The sequence below is a fragment of the Gadus morhua genome, chromosome 4, assembly GCF_902167405.1.
Source record: "Gadus morhua chromosome 4, gadMor3.0, whole genome shotgun sequence".
NCBI lineage: Eukaryota > Metazoa > Chordata > Actinopteri > Gadiformes > Gadidae > Gadus > Gadus morhua.
Genome location: NC_044051.1, coordinates 13,042,609 through 13,070,505, shown reverse-complemented (window position 1 = coordinate 13,070,505; position 27,897 = coordinate 13,042,609). Strand labels below are relative to the sequence as shown.

Sequence of the window (27,897 nt, the reverse complement as noted above, 5' to 3'; positions counted from 1 at the left end):
TTGTATAGCCTTAATCACAGTAACAGCCGCAAAAGGCTTTACAGGCCATATATTGATGAAACCCCCAACCTTATAGCCCTCAAAGGGTGGGATAAACAAAAGTAAGTAGAAATAAAAGTAATAAAATAGAACTCCTACGACTATGAATAATACTATTACTACGGAAAATGACAATGACAAGTACGTTTACACAGACACACCCACCAACAACTCACACACATGCAAAACACACACACATACAAACATACACACACGCACGCACACACACACACACACACATCTCGCATACACACACACACAGACACACTCAAAAGTGTGTAAGACACACATAAACACCCAAACACACACACGTGTCACACACACATACACATAAACACACACACACACGCACAAACACAGTGTGTGTTTGTGTGTCACACGCACACACACACACCGAGTAGTTGGCTGCTGTGGGTAAACGGACATTAAGCCACCTGTCATCGCTCAATACAAATCAAAAGCTTCGAGCCACATGGTCTCTAGAGAACAATACAGCATCCAGAACTCTCCCTGCATTCTGTCCACACAGGGATTCAGGCATTGTGTGGCATATGTACAATACCATTATACAAGGCCTTGCCTCTATTAACTCCAATTCAAATAACATTTGATCAAAATAAATCAAAAAATACTCTACAAACAACACGAACATACATCACTATAGTAAACCCAGGCAATGTATAACATCTATATTCACATGGAGCAGGATTATAATGGAACTTGAATATGATATTGTTCCCCCCCTTCACGTCATCCTATTGAATAATGCAATGGTTGGGATAAATGCTAAACATATAACATTTAAATACATAAATAATATTGTATCAAAAAATTGGAAACATATTTACCTTTCTGAATAATCACAGGGAGAATTTTCGGTCAAATCACACCCATGTCAGGGCAGCACATAGTGGTTCCCACGACGACCATGTCCACATGTGTTGGGTGGACAGACAACATAGCTCCTCCCACCCCAAACCAACGTGCCTTTGCTATTGGTTGAATGTCAAAGGATGCAGTGCTGAATATTGTAGTAGGCATGGTGATTTGTGCTGATATGCTACTCTGCCCTGTTATTCATTCACTGCTACCGTTTCAGTGTAGGGAGAACTTTCAGTGCCCCAAAGTGCTGTCTCTGCTCATTAGCTCTTCGCTGTCCCGTATCTGCCAAACAGTGATACCAAGACTAGAGAGATCTATTAATAACCTTTGTATTCAATACTATGACAATGACTATGACTCAGAGCATCAATCGCAAAACTCAATCCAAGGCCAAGGTTAAAGGTGAACGTAGATGTTTATTTTGGAGCAAATAACAAGTATTTCACATTTAGAAAGTGATTCAACCGATTGGTTTACACAGTATATCACAGCACTAACTCATCCATCTGTTGCCCTGTGATTCTAACCCGAGTTACAATCACAGGACTAACCCTACGCCTGAGATTTGCATCGCAGAGCAGGAATGAATCCCAGTCTGGTGTCTTCAAACAACCTCCCTGATTTGGCCATGTTGCCCCATTTCAAGTGATAATAAAAAGATCTTAACTTGTGCTTGAGTAGAAAGTTTTCTTGTGCATAATCCTTTGCATTCAATTGCATTCCTAACTAGAACATAACAGTGTTACTGAAAGTGTTATTGAACGTGGCATACACTGAAACAAGCTTTGGAATAAAGAGGAGGGGTTCTGTTACCATCATGTCCCATGCAATATCCTTACTGGTGACGATGAGGTCTTTTAAAAATAAGCACACTGTGTACTCTGAGGATTTCATAATGCTCCTAGATGACGTTCTCAAAGAGCTGCATGGACGCCATAATACTTTCATCCTGTTGGAAAAAAGAATTTACTTCAGACCTTAATCTTGACTCTTGACCATAAAAACACAATATGTGTGGTGAAAAGGAGCACAAAGTTTACCTTCTGACAAGTTTCTATGAACTCATCAATGGTCACCACTCCGTCTCTGTTCCGGTCCATCTTCTAAATAATAATAATAATCATAAATAAATAAATAAGAATCATCATCATAATCATAGTGACATTAATGATTATATCCTGAATATGACAATAGATATTTTAGCTAAGAGGTCAGCTGGTTTCACTTCTATTACCCCTCTGTGATAATAGAGGCCTCTCCACTGGTTTCACTACTATTACCCCTCTGTGATAATAGAGGCCTCTCCACTGGTTTCACTACTATTACCCCTCTGTGATAATAGAGGCCTCTCCACTGGTTTCACTACTATTACCCCTCTGTGATAATAGAGGCCTCTCCACTGGTTTCACTACTATTACCCCTCTGTGATTGAGGCCTCTCCACTGGTTTCACTACTATTACCCCTCTGTGATTGAGGCCTCTCCACTGGTTTCACTACTATTAACCCTCTGTGATTGAGGCCTCTCCACTGGTTTCACTACTATTACCCCTCTGTGATTGAGGCCTTTCCGCTGGTTTCACTACTACTACCCCTCTGTGATTGAGGCCTCTCCACTGGTTTCACTACTATTACCCCTCTGTGATTGAGGCCTTTCCGCTGGTTTCACTACTATTATCCCTCTGTGATTGAGGCCTCTCCGCTGGTGTCATCCTACTATGACCCCTCTGTTATAGAGACCTAAATGGAGGAGAAAGTAATTGTGTCCGTTTGGGGACTCACAGAGCTCGAACATATAACGCCAAAAGCTGTGTGCGCCTCAAGATGATACAAGTAAAGACTTGGAATGGTTATTATTTCGCCCATGGTTGACATGAATTTGCCGAAAGAACCGTCGGCTTTCAGAAGAGAACCCCTCCTTCAATATTTCTAGGAAACAGCCCTGTGTATTCGCGCAGGTTAGAACGCAGTTAGGGCTCAGTCTTGAGTACCGTTCTACGCAGACCCACCAACACTTTACAGTTGATTATGCTATCTATGCAATGTTTTATAAAGAGCAAAGAGAGAGGATGCGCTGTATTTAGGGAACACAAGCGCACACACACACACACACACGCACACACACACACACACACACACACACACACACACACACACACACACACACACACACACACACACACACACACACACACACACACACCTGGAAGAATCTCTCCACATGATCGACCGGCGCGTCGTCTCGAACGCTGGGACATGTGTACCGGCCCATCATGTCATATATGGACGTCATTATGGCCAGCATTTCCTGAAGAACACACACACGGTCAACAAATAAGATTACACCCCTAAGAGATGTGTGTCGCAGTAAGTAACTGTACCACTGTATTATACTCATAATATAGTTTACTGTACTACTGTGTTGTACTTATATTATTCTGTACTACTGTACCTTTATATTAACGTAACGTGTCCTAATTGATAGCCCCCATTGGAGATGATCCACTTTACCTCTTTAGTAACGTATCCGTCCTTATTGATGTCGTACAGGTTGAAGGCCCATCGAAGCTTCTCAGTCACAGAGCCCCGAAGCAACACGGATAATCCGATCACAAAGTCCTACAGAAATAAGGAAGATTCAAAAATTAAAGTAGAGATTTTTCAGATTTCTGATACCTCATTCTGGCTAAACCAGTGTGATGCATAAACAATTAAGCACAATTTAGATTCATGATTTACTTAAATATCCTGATGATATATTCCTCATTTCGTTTTTTATCTCTAGGTAAACTTACTTCAAACCGTATTGAACCATTTCTGTCCATGTCAAATGCGTTGAACAGGAAATGTGCATAGGTGGTGGCATCTAGCAAGAAAAACACAGGGTGGATTTATTAGGCAAAAAATGTAAACAGGTTGTATCTGACAATAAGCATACTAAACAAACTATAAATTGAACTCGGTTATCACAGAAAGAGATTTAATCATCTCATATTTAACCTGGAAAGAAACTGTGTCTGAACCTGGTAGGGTCCCAACTGGGGTCCCTCAGGGTTCTCTTCTGGGTCTCATGCTTGTCTCTCTGTAACCCTAGTCACTGGGTTCTGTCCTTGACCCAAATGGCTTGCAAATGACACACATCAATTCAGTCTTTTCTGTTCTGAAAGCAGTTGGCTTGAGTGTCTGGTGGACATCTCTCAGTGGATGCAGACACATCAGATGAAGCTCAGTCTGGACTGAGATGCTCTTCCTTCAAGGGAAGGCATCTCCCATCAACGACTCTACATCAATATTGGGAATTACGTGGTGTCTGCGTCTGCGACTGCAAAGAAGCCTGGTTTTGACACTGGATGACCAGCTGTCCTTTGCTTTCGACAATGCTGCAACAACCCACTCCTGCAGAATCATTCCACAAAATAAAAAGGACACGTCCGTTCCTCAAAAACAGACTTCCATGAAGGTTTCTGTCCAGGCTCTTTGTCATCTCGGGTCTTGAAGACTACCACAACTCCCTTCTGCCTGCCTGCATGTGTCATTGGACTTCTGCAGCACACCAGAATGCAGCAGCCCTGGCCCCAAAATGGTGGTACGAGCTCCAAACTGACATCAGGACTGAAGAAACCCTGCACATTTTCTGCCACAGACTGCTCATCTCTCATCTCATCTCCTCTCATCTCATCTCATCTCATCTCATCTCATCTCATCTCTCATCAACTCATCTGCTCGGACTGCGCCTCAGCCCATAGGAAAGAATTATAATAACTTTCTCTACTAGTTTCTGTAATGAGGAAAGCCCATGAGGGGGAGTACAGGGACCTGGTGGAAGCTTTCACTGACTGGAGCGAGAAGAACGGTCTCCTATTGAAAACCACTAGGACCAAGGAGATGGAGGTGGACTTTCGCAAGTCAAAGCCCCCACCTTACCCAGTCAACATTCAAGGGAAGAACACTTAGGAGGTGGAAACATACAAAATTAAATACATAAGGGTGCGCCTTGACAATAAACTGAACTGGTCACTAAACACTGACGCCCTCTTCAGGAAAGGACAGAGCCGACTAATCTTCCTTAGGTGGCTCGGGTCCTTTGTTGTCGGCAGCAAAATGCTGCCTTTCTATGCTTCTTAAGGTATTCATGTGGCGAAGTGGGGTCGAGTAAGTGAGGTCTAACTGCCAAACGGACAGGAAGTTAGCCAAAATGGTGTCATCACGTATATTGCTTTTAACACTTACATTATTATATAATTGTATTACAGTACTTTATTGTAATCCTAAGCGTTAAAAGAGCTATGTATTGACTGGGTTTCCGCCAAGAGAAGAAGGTGCAGGGGTGCAGCTTTTGGTCGGTGGCAACCGTCTGGGATAGGACAGCCCCGACTCCCACATCAGAGACGTCCACCTCGAACACAAACTGCCGTTCAGGATCCGGCATGACAAGAATGGGGGCCGAAGTGAACTGCTCCTTTAGGGCCTGGAAGGCGTCATGGGCGGCCAACGTCCACTGGAAAGGCACTTTTCAGGAGGCGAGGGCCATAAGGGGGGCTGCCACCGCGCTGTAACCTCTGTTGAACCTCCGGTAGAAGTTGGCGAAACCCAGGATACGTTGAAGCTGTTTGCGGGAGTACGGGACGGCCCAGGTAGTGACGGCGGAGACCTTGGCTGAGTCCGTCAGCCCGGCCCCCCTCCCTACGATGTACCCCATGAAGGAGGCAGAACTGGACCTCACACTTTGACGAAGAGGGAGTTCTCTAATAGGCACTGCAGGACCGCCTGGACCTGGTGGACGTGTTCGTCTCTGGACCGGGAGAAGATCAAGATGACGCCATGGGAGACTAACACAAACTTGTTCAGCATATCTCGCAGCACATTGTTCACCAGGGTTTGGAAGATATTCAGGGCATTTGTGAAGCCGAAGGGCATCACCAGGTACTCGTAGTGGCCGGAGGGGGTGTTGAAAGCAGACTTCCATTTGTGTCCCTCGTGGATCGAAACAAGATGATAGGCGTCGCGTAGGTCGAGCTTGGCGTAGATGGTGGCGCCTTCTAGAAGCTCAAAAGCATATGCAATGAGAGGCAGAGGGTAATGATTCTTTATCAGAATGTTGTCAAACCCTCGATGGTCAATGCAAGGACGAAGCAAATTATCCTTCTTTGCAACAAAGAAAAACCCCGCTCCTGCCGGGCACGAGGAAGGGTGGATGATACCCGCCAATAGAGAATTATTAACGCACGTGCCCATTGCTGCTCTCTCAGGGGCGGCCAGGGTGTACAGGCGGCCCGACACAGGGGACAGGTGATTACCAAGGCACTAGAAGAATTAATTTCAATATGTTTTAGAAATATACTCATACAGAGATCAAATTGTCCTGTTACGGGGTTGAACTTAAAACAACCCAAGTGACAAAGAAATTCATAATAATGTTTGGGATGCATGCCTAAGGTGGGAAAACACATTTTCTCAGAGGTTCAAATAGTCCTTCTCAGATGCAATGTTCAATGTTGGTATATTTTTCCGTAACAAGAGAACCCAAAGTGCACCGAATTGGAAATCATTCCATTCTTCCTTTGAAGAACATAGGGAAATTCCTTCACCCACTCTTCTTAGTAATCCATGATGATCCATTTCGGCAGGGCTATTCAATTAGTTTTGAATGGGGGCCCGTCAACAATCGTAACGAAGCCCCCCGGGGGGGGGCCCGCCTTGAACATCCTGCATACGGGCCCGTCGTTGCCTTGTTACGCCACTGTAGGAGCGCATATATTTTCTTTATTTTATCAAATAGAGTTCAACAGCTTATCAAAAACAATCCCTATTTGAATAACGTCATAGGCTGCCTGTTAGGGTTTAACAATCTTATCAGTTCAGGAAAAGACAATAGGTTAACTCTGCAACAGCTTATCAAATTACATAGTTATAGGTTAACTCAAGAGTGCAACAGCTTATCAAAATACAGGTAGTAATAACAGCTTATCAAAATACATAGTAAAAGATTTACTCAAGAGTGCAACAGCTTATAAAAATACATAGTAATATATTTACTCAAGAGTGCAACAGCTCATCAAAATACAGGTAGTAATAACAGCTTATAAAAATACATAGTAATATATTTACTCAAGAGTGCAACAGCTCATCAAAATACATAGTAATAATAGATTACTCAAAGTGCAATAGTCTTTTCAAAGAACAATCCTTATTTAATAAACATAGGCTGACAGTTAGTGTTAACTGGCATGCAGTGACCCTCTTGGTCAAATGTGCCATCTAATGAGAGAAATGGCATTTGTTTGATTTAGCAAGAGCAGTGAAATCGGGAGTATATGACGTCATGGCAATACGCATACAGTGGTGCAGGTGCTCGGCAGTGAGGGATACGCGATTACTAGTTTTAATAGCATTCATGTGTGAGAATGCGAATTCGCACTTGTAAGTTGATCCAAACATAGTGAGGACAAAAAGTGCAAGGCGCCTTGAATTAGGGAATTTCTGGTGGCTGACTTCACGAGTCCAGAACTTTTCTGAACCTGCCAGCTGTAATGACTGTCGCAGTTCAGCTGATGACTGAATGTCAATGAGTTCCAGTTGTAAACACGCCTCGTTCAATGACACAACCAGCTCCTTTGCTATTCACTGCAAACTCCCCCACAACGTCCACACAGAAGGGGTCGTTCACAAATCTCATCACTTCAGTGGGGATACTGAAATTTTCAAACCTCGCTGCAAAGTTGTTTTTCAATGCATTTATAAATCCTGTCATTGCCTCAGTGGTTTGTAGACCTGCAGCGCGCAATGCTGGGAAATGGAGCATTTTTTCGGAACATAGATCAGCAGAGAAAAGTGCCAGCCTTTTTTGAAAAGCCTGGAGTGTCTCCACAAGTTGTGCGACTGTTTTATTTCTGCCCTGCAGCTCCGTATTGAGTAGGTTTAGGTGGTGAAAGACGTCGCTCAAAAAGCAAACGGCTGCTTGAAACTCTGTATTTTCCATCAGACACAGAAAAGTGTCAGCTTTTTTCTGCTTTGAATTACGGAGAAACGCCAGGATCTCTTCCTTCAGTTCACAAAATCGTTTCAACGCATTCCCTTTGCTAAGCCATCTAATGTCATTGTGGATGAGCAAATCAGTGTATTGGGCTGACATGTCTGACAGCAGCTGGCCGCTTTTTTGAGTTTGTCCAAAAGAGTCTGAAAAACGTCCGATGCAAGGGTCTCTACTCTCCTTGATGTTGTCGTGTCAGAGATGGGAATATTCTTGATTGAATCAATCACTCTGTTTCGGGTTTTCTCATCTGTAAACACCTCCTCGATTGATTCAAGCATACACTCTTTGACAGTCTCAGCGTCTGTAAACAGCCTTTTATTTTGCCTAATATCCAGGCGACTCGTTGTGATGCTGATGTAGCTCTCCCTTGATCTGAACAAGCCCGAAATAGGGTTTGGCGTCTCTGTTCATAGCATGAGGTAAGCCCCAATATCTTCTTGCGGCGAGCATCAGAGCCTAGTGGGAAAGTGGCGTCGAAGTTAGCATGATTTGTCTTAAAATGCCTTCTCAGGTTATATTCTTTACTCACCGATGTACACTCGCTGCAAAGTAAACACACAGGCTTCCCAGAGGCAAATACAAACAAATACTTCTGTGTCCATTCGCTATTGAATTGTCGGTTCTCTGAGTCAACTTTTTGCTTTTTTAGAGTAGAAAGCAACATTGTGCTGAGGAGGAACGATCATCAAAACAACTTTAGGCGCGAAGTTCGAAGCGCAGCGCGCGAAGCAGTTGAGAGGAGCAATGCAAAAGCACACGAAGAAGAGTGTAGTTGGAGATTTTTTATTATTATTATTATTATTATTTATTTATTTATTTTTTTTAATGTTTTTACTAAAAGGGCCAGTAAAGATTATTTTGCGGGCCGGGTCCCGCCCGGGGGCCGGGTCCGGCCCGGGGGCCGCCAATTGAATAGCCCTGTTCTATACTATGTCTGTTGAGGAGGAAACATGGCAGACAAGAACATCAGGCTGCTGGACAAACTGGTCGAGAAGGCTGGTTCAGTGCTCGGGACACAATGCCAGCCATCCTCTCCACCACATCCTGCCAGAACGGAGGAGCAGCCGCAGCACACGGCTCTCCTTGCTGCGCTGTAGAACTGAGCGGTACAGAACACCCTTTGTCCCCACAGCCATGATTCTATACAACACCTCAGGCGAGGGTAGAGGCCTATCGTGACTTTTTCCCTCTCGCTCTCCCCCAAACCACCCCAAACACACACTGGAAAGTGGTTATCTTCTTCATGGTTGAGTGCACTTGGAAGTCGCTTGTGATAGAAGCGTCAGCTAAACAAATGTAATGTGATGCACCATATCTTACCACTAACCACTGACAAAGAAACAATCAAATTCTACTGATCCAATATTAGATTAATTTGGGGCCATTAGAAATGCAATATCTGTTATCTCTTTCTTTTTCAATTTAAAAAGGTTGAATTTGCTAACGACCGCCAGCATCAAGTGTGTCAGCATTTTTCAAAAGAAAAGAGAAAGCTTTGAGGCAAACAGATTCACTCTATATTAGACAGTTATTTCTACTCACCTCCTTGAGGGAAGAACTGGGAGTAAATAATCTTAAAAGTCTCCTCATCCACCAGTCCGCTGGGACACTCCTGTTAAAAAAAGACAGGTTTACCAACCCATTAAGGCTGGCCGCATGCTGGAAGTGTTTGCATTAGTATTCCACTCAACAAAACATTACTGAAGCACACAAAAACAAGAGCAGATGAGGGGATTCTATGGGCTTTCTGAGGCGGACTGTCTGAAGAAAGGAAAGTGGCAAGTGTTTCCTCATCAAGGCTGACCTCCCAGTCCAGTATAAAGTGAACACAACTATCTGCCTTTTTCCTGTCTCAACTGGTAGAGCAAGGCATAAACAATGCCACGGTTACGGGTTCCATTCCCTGCTCCTAGGGCCACCAAAGACTGCATAAACCAACGTTGTACACATGGCAGACATCCCATCTACCCACAGCGTATACATGGATTTCTATTGAGCGTACCCACACGTGCCGACGATGTTGTAGGGCGCCTTGGAAAGATCCAGTTGGCATTTAAAAGAAAATTAGGAACTGGGTTCATGAATGGGCTCCACAAAATTATTAAGAGCAAACGAAAGAAACTAAGAACAAAAGAAAGAAAGATAGAATGAAAGTATGAAACAAAAGAATGAAAGAATTAAAGAATTAAAGAAAGAAAACAAGCATGAAAGAAAAAAATACAGCAATCAATCAAACAATCAATCAAACTTCAACTGACAGACCGCCGACCGATCAGTCAGTCAGCTAATCTCTCATGCCTACATTCTTGAAGCCTCTGTAGAGCGACTGCAGCTCCTTCTTGGTGAACGCGGTCTGGGCCTGTAGCTGTTCCAGCCCCTCTGGCTGGTGTCGCACCATGGAAAGCTCCAGCTCCATGTCACAGCTCTCTGGTCGGCAGGGGAGAGGCAGCAGGGGGGAGGAAAAGAAAGAAAAGAAACAGGAGAGGTTTGAGTTGTAGGAAGACGAAGGAGTTTTGTGAAACTGAAAACTAAGTTTTCAATAAAACAATGAATGAAAACCGGGGTCAAGAAATATGATTACTCACCATCTTTACACACAACCGTCATTTTTTAAGGTTTGGAGAATGGTGGGGAGATTCAAATGGGAAGATGATAATGGAAATAGGAAAGGGTGAAAACGAAAGACGCAGTAAGAAATCACACAGATATTCAGCTCACAAAGTGAGTGGAGTGAAGTTACTCACCGTCTTAAAGGAGAGCGATGAGGGTTTGACGAGGTCAGAGGGAAAAGCACATATTCAGACAATTAGAAAGTGTATTTTAAATCATTGAAAGCCAGACGTTTCTTATCTTCTTTCATCACACAGACAGTAGGTGCACTACAACGTGTCAACAATGAAATTCCTATTGTTTTTTAAACAATATTACAAAAACAACCAAGCAGAGTGGAGACATCTGCCTGTTAACCTCCCATTACATCTCGCCCACAGAACAAATCTTTAAAAAATAAAAACCTTCATTGAAAGGTCTTGGACAGACAACAGCTGTCTACTTACCATCCAGGGACAGGGGCTCCCAGATACCAAACTGTTTGAGCACGACTACAAAGAGACAGATCACCACGGCGATGCCCATGACCTCCATGCCATCCAGCCCCATAGTGCTTTGGCATCGGACCCCCACCTGCCCCCCACCAAAAAACGGGTTTCCTTCTACTCCAACTCACCCCGCGACACGAGCAGGTAATCAAAAGACACCAACTACAACAACAACTTCATCGATGGTCGTTAGGCACCGAATGCGTAGGGTTTACCTCTTCAAACACAACTAAAACCTGTTCTCTAACTCCAGAGGCCTGTCCTGGGGCAGACCAAACCGTTGCCGTGGGCACCGTGCGCTGTGGTGCAGATGGAGTGTCCGCGCAACGCTCCCACCGGTCCATTCTGCTCCCTCGCCTTCACCCCACCTCACGGCTCAGTGTACTGTCCGGACTCCGGCCAAGTCAGGAACTCCTCCCCCCTCTCCCTCTCTATGTGTGTCTCTCTCTCTCACTCTCTCTTCATGTGTCTCTCTCACTCTCTTTCTCTCTCTCCATGTCTCTCTCCATGTCTCTCACTCTCTTTCTCTCTCTCCATGTCTCTCTCTCTCTCTCTCTCTCCATGTCTCTCTCTCTCTTTCTCTCTCTCCATGACTTCTCTCTCTCTCTCTCTCTCTCTCTCTCTCTCTCTCTCTCTCTCTCTCTCTCTCTCTCTCTCTCTCTCTCTCTCTCTCTCTCTCTCTCCCTATTCCTCTCTCCCGATTTCTCCCATGTTATCCCTCCGTATGTGTTCTTCTTGGTTGGGTGGGCGGGATATGTGAATGAATGGGTACTAGTCCTAATAGATGGCTTGATTGACACCCTAAGCGCCTCTCAGGCCAGTATCTGCCCCGTCATTAAGAGGATGTTAGCCTTAAACCAGCCATTGATCTGCTGATGGCTTGAATATTTGCAGCACTTAAGAGTTGTGTTGTTGTTGTGGCGCTAGGTCCGTCTTACTGACTGTGTCTTAGACATAGAGTAGATCAGTTGGATCAGTCACATCGGTCGTTTAGACACCCAATCAGACGCATCGCGCATTTCAGCCAATCAAGGCGCAGTTAAGATGTCAGGTTGAGATCCAAAACACCAATGCTGTAGAACAAAAAAGCATTTGTCCTACAACACTTGAGTGTGTTTTGATTGTTACATACGTTCTATTCATCTATTTATTTATTTGTTTCTATCGTTTGTTGAAAGACGCAGACAAGAAGCCGACAAAGGGAGCAGAGAGCCCCGGGGACAAATGATGATTCAGCACACCGTAATGGACTAGGTTGGAGCAGGAGAGTGGGGCTTGGGGTGGGGGTGAGATCAATGGAGAGAGGGGTGAAATACTGGTCTGATGGAGAGACATGTAGCTGGGCCACAAAAAGCATTTCGGTGGACAGGTAAGAGCGCAAGGTTCCTAATGTACCACATTATTAACAATAATAATAATAATAAATATAATAAGTTCTCTCTCGCCCTCTCTCTCTCGCCCTCCCTCTCTCGCCCTCCCTCCCTCTCTCTCTCTCTCTCTCTCTCTCTCTCGCTCTCTCGCTCTCTCGCTCTCTCTCTCTCTCTCTCCCTCCCTCCCTCCCTCCCTCCCTCCCTCCCTCCCTCCCCCTCTCTCTCTCTCTCTCTCTCTCTCTCTCTCTCTCTCTCTCTCTCTCTCTCCCTCTCTCTCTCTCTCTCGCCCTCGATAATGATTGAACTATCTATATATCCAGCTATATATCAATATCTATCTATATATAAATAAATATATGCATATAGTACAGTACGTATCTCGCATCCTACTCAGGCCTATAAGTGTTGTGAGGTTGAAGCAATAACTTAATGTAACTTTACATTTTTAATGCACCGTAAGTGCTGATGTGTCCATGCTAATAAATACAGACCGACATCAGTTGAGTTCGGAGACGCCAACGGTGCAGAAATCAGCCTTTAATGACTCACTGAGAGCAGGTTAAGAGTATATGTGTAACAATACAAAAACACACACACACACACACTTGACAAGCTTTCAATTTGAAACCATGAACCCCTTTTGTCTCTTCTTCAGTCCTGAAATCGTATTATCTTCAACCATGTCAATTTTATTTGATTTATTTTGTACACTATTTTCGTATTCTTCTTCCACAACAGAAACAATGTGTTATTGAAGCTTTATCTTCTTGGAAGATAAACCATTCTGCTCTACCTTCTGAGCTACAGCTGCTGTCCATATATTTCAGCAGTCTTTTAGTCATAAAAAGTAAAAGATAAATCGTTGGCTCCACCCACTAGTGCGCTAATCATGTGCGCAATAGGCCTTATGGAGACTTAGATGAGGTGTCATTCCCTCTCTTCTTCAACACGCAGACCTGTCTCTCTTCAATGTTCAGGTAAATACTTCTGTTACACCACCGTGCCTGAGGTTGATTAGCCCTTACGAGTCACTGCAAATCCCTCCCCTTGTGACATCACAAGTGGGAGTTTCCACATAATGGTTAGTTCAAGGGCAAGGTGGCTTTGCTGCTGGGCTGCACAAACTGGTTTGAGCCATACAGTAGGTTTCTGCAAACCATAAGTGGGCATGGCAACAGTGGTGGGCGGGACTAACCTGTTACTAACTGGTTAGGCTGGAGTCTACTATGCACCGGTCTGTACACCACCGCCTGTGATGTCATAAGGGGGGGTGTTTGTAAAACGAGAGTAATGAGTGATTAATTCCACACCTGGGGGTGACATTGTGAACACGTGATTTGATAATACACTGGGCAGGATAATGTAATGTGGTCTGTGATGGCGGAGAAGAGAGAGTGCATGGAAGTGGATACTTACACTTCTGCTGATGCATCAACTAAATAGTTTTCTTAATGCTTTAATAGGCAACATTATAGTCCCTTCAAACATAATAGTTATGACATTGTTACATCTTAACCGACTGTCTGGGACTTTTGCACGTTGTACTTTAAACAAGAACCTTTCTTGACAAACGATTACTATTGTTTCCTCTAGTTATAGTCCTGGCCTTCAACCAAGTCTTTGACCTTAGGTGTAGTTTTGATGAACATCTAATGATATTATTTTTGTTTTTGTGAAGCCAGGTTCCTCAAAGTAACAAAAGCTTCAAAGTTAATTCTACTGCACAAGAAGCTCCATCTAGGTGCATTAATAGATAGTGACCACTAGGTGGTGTTACGAACCAGCCACTGATCCAATAATATAATTATTCAAAGGAACACTGCTTGCCCATCACATTTGTGAGTTTGATTGATTTACAAAAATCTTACAATAAATTGAACGTTTGAATCATGACATATTCATATAATAATCTAATAATCCTTCAACCACACTGGTAAGATTTATATATGGGAACATCACTTTAGGAAGGGATCACATAAAGATCCTATAACATATACAAGTGTATTATAATGAGTGAATGAGCATTAGAAACACATTAGAAATGGAATGTATTTTTAATGGTAGTGTAGAGTATTCATTACAAACATTTGCCACAAGACAGATGTCTGCTTGCATGCAGATTAAGTAACGTGTGCATGGATCTCTGGTTTCCCTATTACCAATACTCAAACATGTTGGAACGGAGCCACAAAACCCCGCTGGACATCAAATAAAGGTCATTTATTTAATTTATATAATTAGGTTATTATTAATATTAACATAATCTCTCTCTTACGGCCATAGGGCAGTTTGAAAATGGTTTAGTCTGACCGTATTATGAAATGCCATGTTTGACGTCACAGGAATATATATATATAATATATATATTTAAACAGGACTTGTTTCTATTAATATCTTTACTGTACCGACAGCGATATATTGTTTCTCTTTCTTACTTATTGTAAATCGTTATGGATTAAAGTTTTGGCCAAATGCCCTAAAGGTAAATGTAAATCTAACGTGAAATTGGACGACTATAGATCATGACATTTGGACCCTAACATCACTTGGAAACCGGACATTTTGTGGGCCGGGATGGGTTCTTTGTGGGTTCTGTGTTGGGTTCTACGGGTTTGGTTCTGTGTTGCTGTGTCGAGGAAGGGAGCCGTACGTCTCTAGCTGTGGTGTCCTCCAGAGCAGCCTCAATAATTTAGATCAGGCAGAAAATGAGGCCACGATTTTAGTACGGTGCGCTTCGTTCTTTCATGTCGTGGAGGATATGTCTGCTTATACAAAAGCAAGATGTATGATAATGACATTTGTCCTCCTTGGTAGAAGCTCCAGGTGTTTTAAATGGCCGGCCGGAATATTGGGGCGCTGGACTGGTCAAATCCAAATATGCCACAAACTACATTTAGCTTCTGTTTGTGTGTGTCTGTCAGTGTAAGCCTGTATGCCTGCATGCATTAATGTGTGTGTCAAAATATATTTAACATCAACATTAATCAGCAGCATTGATGTTAGCATACGTAATTACCAATGTAAACAAGCGCTTACACATGTGTTTGCGCGTGTATGCATTTGCGTGTGTGTGTGTGTGTGTGTGTGTGCATGAGGGAGGTAGAGCAAACTGTGTCCCACATGACCAATATAATGGATTCATTCAGCTTTAATAGGAAGTGGATTTTGTCGATAGATTGACCGGGCAGCTGAACTAATGTGGCATCCGATGAAGACAGAGGTTTCCCCTTTTAACCGTCCACCGGGAGAGAGAGACGACGGAGCTTTAAATAAACTACCAGAGCCCGGACCTAGGCATTAAAATTCATGCCTTTTGAAAGTACTCTCTGCTCTCTTCTCCTCTCCTCTCCTCTTCTCTCCCCTCCTCTCCTCTCTCCTGTCATGTAATCTCCTCTCCTCTCTCCTGTCTCTTCTCCACTCCTTCTCTCCTCTCCTTTTCTCTCCTTTCTCCTGTCATGTTATCTCCTCCTCTCCTCTCCTTTCTCCTGTCATGTTATCTCCTCCTCTCCTCTCCTTTCTCCTGTCATGTTATCTCCTCCTCTCCTGTCCTCTCCTCTCTCCTATCTCCTCTCCACTCCTCTCTGCTTTCCTCTCCTCCTCTCCACTCCCTCTCTCCTCCCCTCTCCTTTTCTCTCCTTTCTCCTGTCATGTTATCTCCTCCTCTCCTCTCCTCTCTCCTGTCTCCTCTCCACTCCTCTCTTCTCTGCTTTCCTCTCCTCTCCACTTTTCTCTCCTCTCCTCTCTTGTTATTTCAGCACTGTTTAGGCTGTTTATGCTTTGAACTGTGTGTTTGTGTGCGTTTGTGTGTGTGAGGACGTGAGTGTTTGCGTGTGTTTGTGTATGAGTTTGCTGTGATGTCGTTGTGTGTTGTGTGTGTTCTGATTGGTGGGTGTATACCTGGGCCCTGAGGAGTGGTGCTGTCTATGATCCACTTGACGAGACAGCACTTCATAAAGGAGCTGCGTGTGATCCGGGGCCTCTGCCACTTGGGCCCCTCAGTCAGGCCGGAGGGCCCCGGAGACGGCTCTGTCCCATTGGCCTCGGGCACCAGGCCGCATCCCCCTCCTTTCACATCATCCTGAAGAGAGAACGAAAATACATGAAATTAAAGCAAGTTAACAAGCTTGCAGGATACTCAATTACAACTTTATTGAAGGCTCTGTGTGTTACAAGACAGGAACCCCCAAGCTCAAATTGCTAGGGGTATCAGAAAATACAAAATAAACGTAAAATATACAGAAAATATACACAAAACAAACACTTAGCAATCTGATCATTTAATTTACTTAGCCATTCCTTCATAAACGTGGTACTCTCCGCTAGCTTATGCCAGCTGTTTGTGCTATCCGCCATCGACACACGCGCAGGTAAGAACACACACGCACGCGCACACAACGAAGCTACACTCGCCCAGGTAAAACATTATGTTTTTAAACATAACGGCTCTGCCATCGAAACACGCGCCCAGGTAAGAACACACACGCACACACCGCAGCAACACACTGTACACTGTAGCTTTAATGCAAATGAGGAGGAGAGAGGCGGGTCAAGGAGGAGGGTGGGGGTGTGGCCCTGAGCACCTTGCGGGCACGGTACCATGCGCTCTGTAAACAGTGGATGTATTGCAATGGCGAGGCACACACAGCCTTTATGTAAATATTCTAGAACACTCCGGGTGCTCCGGCGGGAGTCCTGGAGCTCTATATCTGAATAATAACCATATTATGCATAGATATCTCTATATCATATAATATATATTATCACGGCCAAAAGCTGTGTGCGCCTCCAGACGATATTATGAATCTCAAACAACTGCGTCGGGTTCTCCAACGTCCACATCAATTTGAAGTAGACTGAACCACTCTCTGCCCGCTGCCCGCTGCCGGCTGCCGGCTGCCCGCTGCTGGGCGGTGGTGCTTTGCGGCAGTGGGAGGCGGGCAGCGGGGCTCCGGCAGGGGACAATCGCGGGCAACAATCCCTTTCTCATCCATGTCGCAGTTCATGTACTTCATGGAGTCAAAGCCGAAGTTCCATTCCCCCAATTCCTTCTCAACCATGGCTGAGATAACCCCCACTACAGTCTCATTGTGGAAATACCAGAGATGTCAAAGAACCAACATGTTATGCGCCATAACACCAACAGCAGAACGGTTATCAAAATAACAAAGAGGTGTACAACACTTGCGTTACATTGTGTGTAATCACACACACAAACAAACGTGTGGCGCTCGCACGGTCGTAGCTCATTGTCTCTTTGGCTGGCTGAATTCTCGGGGCTGGCAAGGTAGAGAAAGGGGAGGTGGCAACTCCCCTTATGAGGACATATGGGGAAAATTCCAAAACGGCGCGTCTGAGCTTTGTTTTTGCAAAGACGGAGCAGAATGCCTTGTGCTCGTTTTACACCCAACAACATTTCTAGCTACTGGGGGAGCACAGGTAGGCTAGGGGAACACATTAATGTTAGAAAACCTCAGAAAGTGAAAGTTTCATGCCATGGGTTCTTTAAACATAACGGCTCCGCCGTCGAAAAACTCTTCCAGGTAACACGTTCTGTTTATAGACTGTAGAAATTGTGATAAAAGAAGGGAAGAGATAATTGCTCACCTCCACAAGCAATGGCGGGTCGTTCATTTTGTAATATAAAAACCGAAAATCCTGATGGGCCATATGTGTGAACAACATATCCTGACATTTGTACCCTGAAAATCTCCTGAATAATACTACCCCTGGGGTAGTATTTTCTCTGTAGGAAATGTAAATTACCTTATATGTGAATGAGGAGTAGAAAGTCTGTATTTCTCACACCACTTCAGTGGGCGTGTTGATGACACTTCTGCATGTCATTGAGTGGCCCCCTAAATGATAATCAGCCTGTTTCAATATATTAATATTAAAAAGTATTTAAATGTTGGCACTTTTAGTTTTTCTTTATTGTATACACACAAAAAGTGCAACTATGCACAATGGTCTACTTCAAATGCAGTTAGATATATGGGACAGTTGCTTCATTTTGTTTATATGCTACAGGCCGAAAGACTCAATTAATATGTAACTTACTTGAACCGTTTAAATATAACATTGCTTGGGGAGTCCAATTCCTCCACTGAAAAGGGTGGAAAGTGCATACAACTCTCTGCTTGTTAGCGATCTATCTCTTCTCTACATGTAGCCTAGTTGTGTAATGTTGCGCGGTTGCTGCTGAGGGAGGTAGCCTATTTGATTGATTCGCTGATTCGTTGATTCGTCCAATCATGTGGTGATAACAAAAAAGAAAAGCAATACCATTGGCCTGAGGCGCACACTGGTGCGACGCGAAAGCTGTCTCTGCTTGATAGACAGCAAAAAGTTAGCGAGCTTACATGACTTCAACGTGGCCGGCGCCCCTGACTTGGAGGAGGGCTTTATTTCGAATGACGAATAACTAGCCTAGCCCAAATAATTGACGTTCAGATTAATTTAATTGGTTGCTGGCCATGACGAGTATGTCACACAATTAAACGAGGATAAACGCTAAGAATTTTGTTGATTTATTTCGTATTGATAATAGTTGATTAATAGTTAGCAGATATATTCAAGTGAATATTTCATGGAGGGGCGGCGCCCTAGCGCCCTCTATTGACCTACCGCCACTGGTCAACAACATTAGGATTACTTTAAAGTTTAAACGTGACTATTTTATGCAAGATGAAAAACGTTTCTTATTATATTAAACTGCTCTCTGCAGTAATAAATGCTCCCTTTCCATTGTAGTTATGTTGTGTTATTGTATCTCTCATCTCTATTAGATATGGAAGTGGGAAGAGAAGCAGGAGTGAGGAGATGATGTGATACTGAGGTGTGTGTGTGTGTGTGTGTGTGTGTGTGTGTGTGTGTGTGTGTGTGTGTGTGTGTGTGTGTGTGTGTGTGTGTGTGTGTGTGTGTGTGTGTGTGTGTGTGTGTGTGTGTGTGTGTGTGCGTGCATGTGTGTGTGCATGCGTTTCACGGGTGATGACTGGCAGGGTTATTGTATGTGTTTATTAAATGTATGTTTAACCGTCTGTGTTGGTCGAGGCAAATAAACAGAGAGAGAGAGAGAGAGAGAGAGAGAGAGAGAGAGAGAGAGAGAGAGAGAGAGAGAGAGAGAGAGAGAGAGAGATCAACTGGGGAGTTCCCGCTCATTTTGAAATATGAAATCCGTGAGTAAGTTGTTCAATAATTCACCCTCCATAAAACACCATCAATAAAAGATCACAGCAGGTGGCCCAGGACGGTGGACAGGAGCACAACACACACACACACACACACACACACGCACGCACACACTCACACACACACAAACACGGACACAAATTAATTAAGCAGACAAAATCATCAACAAGACAACATGTAGAAAGCAGAGTATCGATGCAGAGTAATGCCCTACATGTACATTCACCACCAGACCAGACCAGACCGAACCAGACCAGACCAGACCAGACCGGACCGGACCGGACCGGACCAGACCAGACCAGACCAGACCAGACCAGACCTCCTACACCAGACCAGACAGGACTAGACACTGTGTGCCTATAGTCGTACCCCGGGACCTTTGGACCCCGGGACCGTTGCGCCCTGGGTCCACCCTGGGACCCTGGGACCAACCCGAGACCCTGGGACCAACCCGAGACCCTGGGACCATCCCGGGACACTGGGACCATCCCGGGACCGTTGGAAAATTCTGGTGGTGACTGCTGACACAAGATCACTCACCAGAATATACTTGTTAGTTGTATATCAACTATAGTGACTGCAGCAGTTGCAAGTCTCCTATCTGCCAATGTCTCCCAGCTCAGTTCTTATTTACAGAGTTTTGTTTGGTGGTCACAACACCATAATAAGCTTGCTAATTATCGTCATACCTCTTCATTGGAACACATTTAGAATTAGATGTGGACTGTATAAAGTATTATTCTTCACACAAAGTAAACCAACGGTTGGAATTATTTCCCCATAAATAGATTTGGGGCAGAGAACGTCTAACTATAATAACGACGCGACAAATTTGCATGGGTCAAAATTGAGGCGGTTCATTATCGATATCCCTAATGACTTGATCAGATGCAGAACGCAGGCGCACCAGGAGACAAGCTGTTGACAGAGGAATGATAAAACGACAAGTATCCTCGATTTATGGTCAACGACTCAATCTGAATTGTTCACGCTTAAATTACGCTTAAACTCTATTGAACAACCAGATTTGTTTTGTGATGTTTAAATCCACTCTTGCCGATTCAGAAAACGGACTCTGAAACTAATACCTCCGTAAAACGAAAAATATGAAATACCTGCATTTTTGATTTGTGCTTTCCCGAAATCTTTTCAGACATCTCCATGCTTTAAAGATCCAGGAGAGCGAGAGCCGCCAGTGATGTGCGAGCAGTGAGAGGTAGGCGATAGGAAAGGAGGCAAGAGACAAGGAGGGGATAGGAAAGGAGGCGATGGGAAAGGGGCGGATAGAAAGGAAAGAAGGTGGGGCCAGAAGCGAACGATAAGCGGGATGTGTCCTCGTGAGTTGATCAGTTGTTACTCCACCGACATAATGCCGAAATTTATTAGCTAATGAAGATTTGTGTTCTTTCATCTGATCGAACGCATCGTGGTTTCGTGGCTCACTGTTTCCTCTCTAAATTAAATTAGATTGCACTTTAGTTGACCCTATCTGAACTGTCCACCTGAAATGTAATATAAAATGCAATATATAAGTATACAACTTCTATATAAGTGCAGTATAATGCAGACAATGAGAAGTGGTAGTGAAGGACAATGGGTACACATATCATGACAGCTTAAATTACATATCCTGAAACATCAATTCATGACTAGTTAAATCACAAATCGTGACGCTTCCAGACACTACACAACGCAAATCTTTTCTGCATTGGTGTATAAACGTGCAGGCCCAGTTTTCCGGACAGTGATGAGGTTATGCATGCAGTAGCACTGCAGCGTTTAACCTCTAGAGGGAGTCCTCCCCATCCAACCGATCTAAACGTTTCTTGGGGTTTGGTTCCTCCCTAAATTTTCTCTTTCCTGAATCTTCATCCCGGATTAAAAATGATATTTAGACAATATAAAAAAAAAAATTAGTGGCATATAATGTCTGAAGAGCGGTAACTCTTATTGAGCATTACTGGACCGACCTCAAACCACACAAGAGGAGAGTAAACATACCAGTGTGAGTGTGGTTATGAATAAAATACTTTGCATGGATTTGGATATTTTGTTTTACTTCAGCAGAATATATGTGTGATAAAACAGTTCCTAAATTTAGTCTTTCCATCCTAGTGTTTATCCTCGCCAACAATAATTAGTTTGCGGCTGCAGAGTAGTGTTAAAAGGCGAAACAGGATAGTGCAATTACCCAGGCTACCACACACAACTTTCTCTCTCTTTCCCTCCATCTCTCACTGTCTCTCTCTGTCTTTTACTCTTTTCATGTGTCACACACACACACACACGCACACACACACACACACACACAAACACACACACACACACACACACACACACACACACACACACACACACACACACACACACACACACACACACACACACACACACACACACCATGTGGGTAGGTTATCATACAGATAGCCATAGCCATATTGAATATCTTTTCTCACACACACACACACACACACACACACACACACACACACACACACACACACACACACACACACACACACACACACACACACACACACACACACACACACACACACACACACACACACACACGCACAGGAAAACACCCAAGTCCCATGTGTCGGATTAACATATTTGGCAAGGAACAACACAGTAGAAGAGCAGTCCAAAAGAGAAGTCCGGTCCATCTTGCCCTTTTAACCCTGGGCATTTCCAATCAAACAAGCCCACCAATGGGTCCTCCAGGGTCCACGGTCACTTCCTGACGCCCCCAGACCGCCACGGAGGGAAGGACGTACAGGCTGTGTGCAGCCCTCCCCTTTCCTATCCCAGTCAACAGGAAGACTGGAGCCTGCAAGGAGATAGGGAGAGGGAGAGGCAGAGAGAGGGAGAGAGAGAAGAACTCCCTTTTCCCTTTTCCATTCTGCTGGGAAAAAGAAAAAGTCACTCAATAGAGACGGAGAGATATAAGCCCCTATTCTGCAGGGAGAGAGAGAAAGAGAGACAGAGGGAGATAAGTCCCATTCTGCAGGGAGAGAGACAGAGAGAGAGAGAGAGAGAGAGAGAGAGAGAGAGCAGAAAGAGGACACTTTGGTCGAGCAGCTCACAGAACAACAAGAGGAAACCGGACCAAGGCGGCGGCATGATCAACACTCAGAACGACGTGAAGAAAATCCAGCTGCATTACCTCCAGAACGTGGAGAAGATGAAGCAGGGCTTAAAACCCGAGAAGAAAAGCTGGAAGCCCAAAGACGCGGAGCTCCTGAGGAAGTCGGCCATGGAGAAGCAGCGCAAGCCCACCAAGACGTCCCAACAACAAACACCACCGCCCCCACAACAACAAGCATCCAAGGCCTCCAGGCAGAGGCTCAGCAGGGACCTGACCTGCTCCATATGTCTGGACCTGTTCAAGAAGCCTGTCTCGCTGCCCTGCGACCACACCTTCTGCAAGGGCTGCATCGCGGGCTACTGGGCCGGCCCCAGGTCCACGGGGCCGGGCGGGACGGGCAGCTGCCCCCAGTGCAGGAAGGTGAGCCCCGGGCTCAGCTACAGGCCCAACCGCATCGTGGCCAACATCGTGGAGAGCTACTGCCAGGGCCTGGAGGAGGAGAAGGGGACGGGGGTCCAGTTTCAACAGGTGGAGGGGAAGCTGGACCTGGAAGAGCGGGAGGTGGAGGAGGAGGAGGAGGAGGAGGAGGAGGAGGAGGAGAAGGATGACGTCAGGGTGGCCCCTCCGCCGCCACCGCCGGTCCCACGCTGCCTCAGACACCGCGAGGAGCTGAAGCTGTACTGCGAGGAGGACCAGGAGCTGGTGTGTCTGGTGTGTGCGATCTCCCAGGGGCACCGGAGCCACAACCTGCTGTGTGTGCAGGAGGCCGAGCAACAGTACAAGGTGAGTGGTCCGCCCAGACCCCCCCCCCCCCCCCCCCCACGAGCCTTAAGGAGGCCTTAGTGACACACACTGCAGCAACATCATCATACTCATGTGGTGTCAATTGAGGCATTTTAATCTGAAGCGTTTGACAACAATACCGTGAATGTCAAACCCATGACTCAATCCATTGCTAACACCTTCTGCCGTCACTTATATACCGGTGCTGAACTTTGCACAGAAAGTGTACAAATTTCTCAGATTGGTTTACACATTAAACCTGACTTCTAAACTGGTATGTATTCATTCAAAGCACTCCATTGATAATTAATGTTGTCACTGTGTGTGCGTGTGTGTGTGTGTGTGTGTGTGTGTGTGTGTGTGTGTGTGTGTGTGTGTGTGTGTGTGTGTGTGTGTGTGTGTGTGTGTGTGTGTGTGTGTGTGTGTGTGTGTGTGTGTGTGTGTGTGTGTGTGTTTTGTGCTGTGTGTGTGTGTGTAAGGTTTCTCTGAACAGCTCCATAGACTCTCTGAAGACGGAGCTGGACACCGCCATGCGTTGTGACGAGGAGGCTGAGGAGGAGGCGCAGAAACTCAAGGTGAGCGGGACGTCTGCAGAACATGATCCTATTTAAATTGTATTTAAATTATTAACATTTACTAGTAAAATTATCTGTTTGAGTCCATCCATAGCAGGTGGGGGGGGGAGAGTTCACGTTAAGTGTAAGTTTTATTATGCAGTCAGTATGTTAATACCATACTATTTGATCATTCATGTCCGCATGTCAATTCAATACTCATTGTAGGCAAGACAATTTTCGTTTGCTAAATATAGCCTCTGCTTTTTGTACAAAAGTACTCTCTCCCAACATTGGCAGTATATGCAATACAGTATCTGTATGTTGGCGGACACTGCAATGCGAAGCAATGAATTGCAGGCCTGTGACCTTTGACCTCTGACCCAGGAGCACACGGCGGACCTGAAGCAGCGCATCGAGGCCCAGTTCAGCGACCTGCACCAGTTCCTGTACCAGGAGGAGAAGCTGCTGCAGGTGAAGCTGAAGACAGAGGAGCGCCGCGAGCTGATCCGCCTGGACGAGCACAAGGCGCTGCTCTGCGTGGAGATCTCCCGCCTGCAGGGGGCGCTGCACGAGGTGGAGGCGCAGCTGCAGGAGCAGGACCCCTTCGCCCTGCTGCGGGTAGGAAAACACTACCGTGTCCATACCGAGTCTGTTGTGTTTAGTTCATTTGTTAGTTACAGCATCAAAGGGCTTCAACAAACACATCCGTTGTCATTTAGTCTAAAAGGCCCGGTGGCTTGAGTTGCTATAGTTACAGAGCACTACAATCAGTCACATCTGGAAGTTGGTTCACATTAAGTAACCATTTTGGATGAATCATCCGCAGTTTTGTCTCTCTTGATAAAGAGGCACTCAAGTGTGGCGAGGGAAGCCGTAAATGCTTTTTTAGGCGATGCTGTAGCAGTAAACGGTGGCGTGACTTCCCAGGTCAGGAACAAAAGAGGGAAGGGGAGTCCCAGGGTGGAGACAGGATGTGGGCCGCAGCGATGACGTCGCCTCGTCCGGAGAGCGATAAGTAGCTGTTGGGAGTTAGCGGCCGTCGGTTAGAGAGGGGCTGGGTTGTGCTGAGGATTCCAGAGAGAGGCCCTGGTTGGCTGAGGACGGAGTCTGGGTTAGAGCGGTCCCGGTGGGCTCAGCCGTCTGGGACTTTCCCCGTTAGGTCCCCTCCTTCTCAGAGGGATCCAAGAGTGTTGGGACTGCGTGAGCTTCCAACCTCTGATGTCATGTGAACATAGCAGCTTAGCCTCCATGCAAGACGTTGCAATTCTAATCACAACAATCTTTGTTTGTTTGTCTGTCTGTCTGTCCGTTCTTCCCGTGTGTCCGTGTGCTTCCTCCCACAGGGTATTAAGACCCTGCTCCAGAGGTGAGTCATCCTGTGGAGGGCGGGGCGGGGGTAGGGGTTTTGGGTGTTCAATTCTCCTCCAGCCGAGAATTTCCTCTCATCTTAAGATCTGTGTGTTTGCTGTTCTTGGCAGGCCGCATGTGAAGTTTGAGAGGCCCGTGCTCACGCCGCCCAGCCTGTGTGAGGGCCGCTTTGCCGGGCCCCTGCAGTATCGAGTGTGGAAGTCTCTCAAAGGGAGTCTGTACCCAGGTACTGCTGCACACTTGCAAAGACACTATCCTGTCTAAGACACTAGCCCCCAGTCTGAGACCTTAGCCCCCCGTATGAGACACTAGCCCCCATCTGAGACACTAGCCCCCGTATGAGACCCTAGCCCCCCGTATGAGACACTAGCCCCCATCTGAGACACTAGCCCCCCGTATGAGACACTAGCCCCCATCTGAGACACTAGCCCCCGTATGAGACCCTAGCCCCCCATCTGAGACACTGACCTCCGTCTGAGACACTAGCCCCCATCTGAGACACTAGCCCCCGTATGAGACCCTAGCCCCCCGTCTGAGACACTAGCCCCCCGTCTGAGACCCTAGCCCCCCGTATGAGACACTAGCCCCCATCTGAGACACTAGCCCCCGTATGAGACCCTAGCCCCCATCTGAGACACTGACCCCCGTCTGAGACACTAGCCCCCATCTGAGACATTAGCCCCCCGTCTGAGACACTAGCCCCCATCTGAGACACTGACCCCCCGTCTGAGACACTAGCCCCCATCTGAGACACTAGCCCCCCGTATGAGACACTAGCCCCCATCTGAGACACTAGCCCCCCGTATGAGACACTAGCCTGTCTGAGACACTAGCCCCTATCTGAGACACTAACCCCCTTTGAGACACTAGCCCCCGTCTGAGACACTAGCCTGTCTGAGACACTAGCCCCTATCTGAGACACTAACCCCCTTTGAGACACTAGCCCCCCGTCTGAGACACTAGCCCCCAGTCTGAGACACTGACCCCTCGTCTGAGACCCTAGCCCCCTGTCTGAGACACTAGCCCATATGAGGCACTAGCCAAACTTAGTCACCAGCCCATCTAACTTTGTCTGTTTTAATAACAATTCTTTCCTCCGCTGTGCGTCTGTGTTTCTGTCCAATCCAGTCCCCGCCGCCATCACCTTCAACGCCAGCACGGCCAACCCGTGGCTCAGCCTGACGTCCTCGCTGACGTGCGTCCGCTACCAGACGTTCAACCGCGCCATACAGGACAACCCGCACCGCTTCAACGCCGCGCTCTCTCTGCTGGGCAGCCAGGGCTTCACACACGGGCGCCACTACTGGGAGGTGGAGGTGCACAGCAGCGCCGTGTGGACGGTGGGCGTGGCCCGGGAGTCTGTGGACCGCAAGGGCGTCATCAAGGCGCTGCCCGCCAACGGCTTCTGGACGCTGTCGCTGTCGTACGGCGTGCAGTACATGGCGGGCACGTCGCCGCCCAGCGTGCTGGCGCTGGAGGAGCCGCTGGCACGCGTTGCCGTCTACCTGGACTACAAGCGCGGTCTGGTGTCCTTCTACAACGCCGAGAGCATGACCCACCTGTACACGTTCCGGGAGCGCTTCGCCGAGACACTGTACCCGTACTTCAACCTGGGCTTCCTGGACAAGGTGCACGAGAACGAACCGCTTAAGGTGTTCGTGCCGAAGATCTGAGGTCAGTGCTGAATATGTGAAGTCGACGACCAGTTTGGGGGGAAGGGGGGACGAGGGTGCCTGGTGTTTGGTGGTGGAAATGTGACCCGAGAATGGAAGGTTTATAGAGTAGGTTATGTGTGTATGTTTGACAACGTAAATTTACAGCAATGTGAAAAAAAAACATGTAACAAATGGTGAACATGTGCCGTATCTCGGACCAAATACTAGTGAATAACTTAACTAGTAATATTCTTCTGATAAAGAGAAAGTCTATAGCAATATTTGTGTTTTTATTTGATTTGACCTTTTATTCGATTTTTGGTAATGTTTCAAACATTACTGAATAACAGACATGTTTACTGGGTCGCGAATAAACAACAGAAGTTTTAACATTTGAATGCCATTATATTATATATTATTATTACCACCAATTCACGATTAAAAAATAGTCAGCGCTTGAGTGGCATGAGAGCGAGACTGTGATAAAATATATTTTTGGAATAGTTGGTTAATCAGTTCCAAGCTATTGGACCTTGAATGAAGAGTTTCTCTGAGGTCAGCTGAACATGAGGACATTCATTAACTTAGAGGTTCAAACATGTTTCGAAGACCTGGAGGTCTCATTGCACCACTTACTTGATTAAAGACGGACAAGGACTTGAAAGACAGATCAGCACGACAAAATCTCAATTGACCCTGTATGAAGTCTTACCTTCAAACCTTCTAAATGTTTTTTCCAGGGAATACTAATCATGTATATTACAGATTCAATAAAAAATGTCTCAATGAAAAATAAAATAACAAATAAAGTCAGAATATCTAATATCTATTTCTA

At 45.7% G+C, this 27,897-nt stretch overlaps 2 protein-coding genes across 4 annotated transcripts; one reads left to right on the top strand and one right to left on the bottom strand.

The window, feature by feature from the left end:
* Positions 1 to 1,312: 1,312 nt before the first annotated feature.
* On the bottom strand, positions 1,313 to 20,915 carry LOC115542752 (calsenilin). 3 transcript variants are annotated; one of them, XM_030355157.1, is made up of 10 exons: positions 20,724 to 20,915; positions 16,318 to 16,498; positions 10,697 to 10,699; positions 10,255 to 10,379; positions 9,495 to 9,564; positions 3,715 to 3,785; positions 3,431 to 3,538; positions 3,123 to 3,227; positions 1,962 to 2,024; positions 1,313 to 1,870 (listed from the first exon to the last, which is right to left on the bottom strand). In XM_030355157.1, the coding sequence occupies exons 1-10, from the start codon at positions 20,769 to 20,771 to the stop codon at positions 1,823 to 1,825; spliced, it is 822 nt and encodes a 273-aa protein (XP_030211017.1). In that variant the 5' UTR covers positions 20,772 to 20,915; the 3' UTR covers positions 1,313 to 1,822. The 3 variants fall into 3 exon arrangements, with proteins under 3 accessions (XP_030211017.1, XP_030211018.1, XP_030211019.1); XM_030355158.1 differs by lacking the exons at positions 16,318 to 16,498; positions 20,724 to 20,915 and adding exons at positions 10,538 to 10,540; positions 11,009 to 11,486; XM_030355159.1 differs by lacking the exons at positions 16,318 to 16,498; positions 20,724 to 20,915 and adding an exon at positions 11,009 to 11,488.
* trim69 (tripartite motif containing 69) lies at positions 19,495 to 27,887 on the top strand. Its single transcript, XM_030355138.1, has 7 exons — positions 19,495 to 19,554; positions 22,632 to 23,482; positions 23,962 to 24,057; positions 24,424 to 24,657; positions 25,383 to 25,405; positions 25,518 to 25,633; positions 26,536 to 27,887. Exons 2-7 carry the CDS (start codon positions 22,733 to 22,735, stop codon positions 27,078 to 27,080), a joined length of 1,764 nt encoding a protein of 587 aa, XP_030210998.1. The 5' UTR covers positions 19,495 to 19,554; positions 22,632 to 22,732; the 3' UTR covers positions 27,081 to 27,887.
* The last annotated feature ends 10 nt before the right edge of the window (positions 27,888 to 27,897 follow it).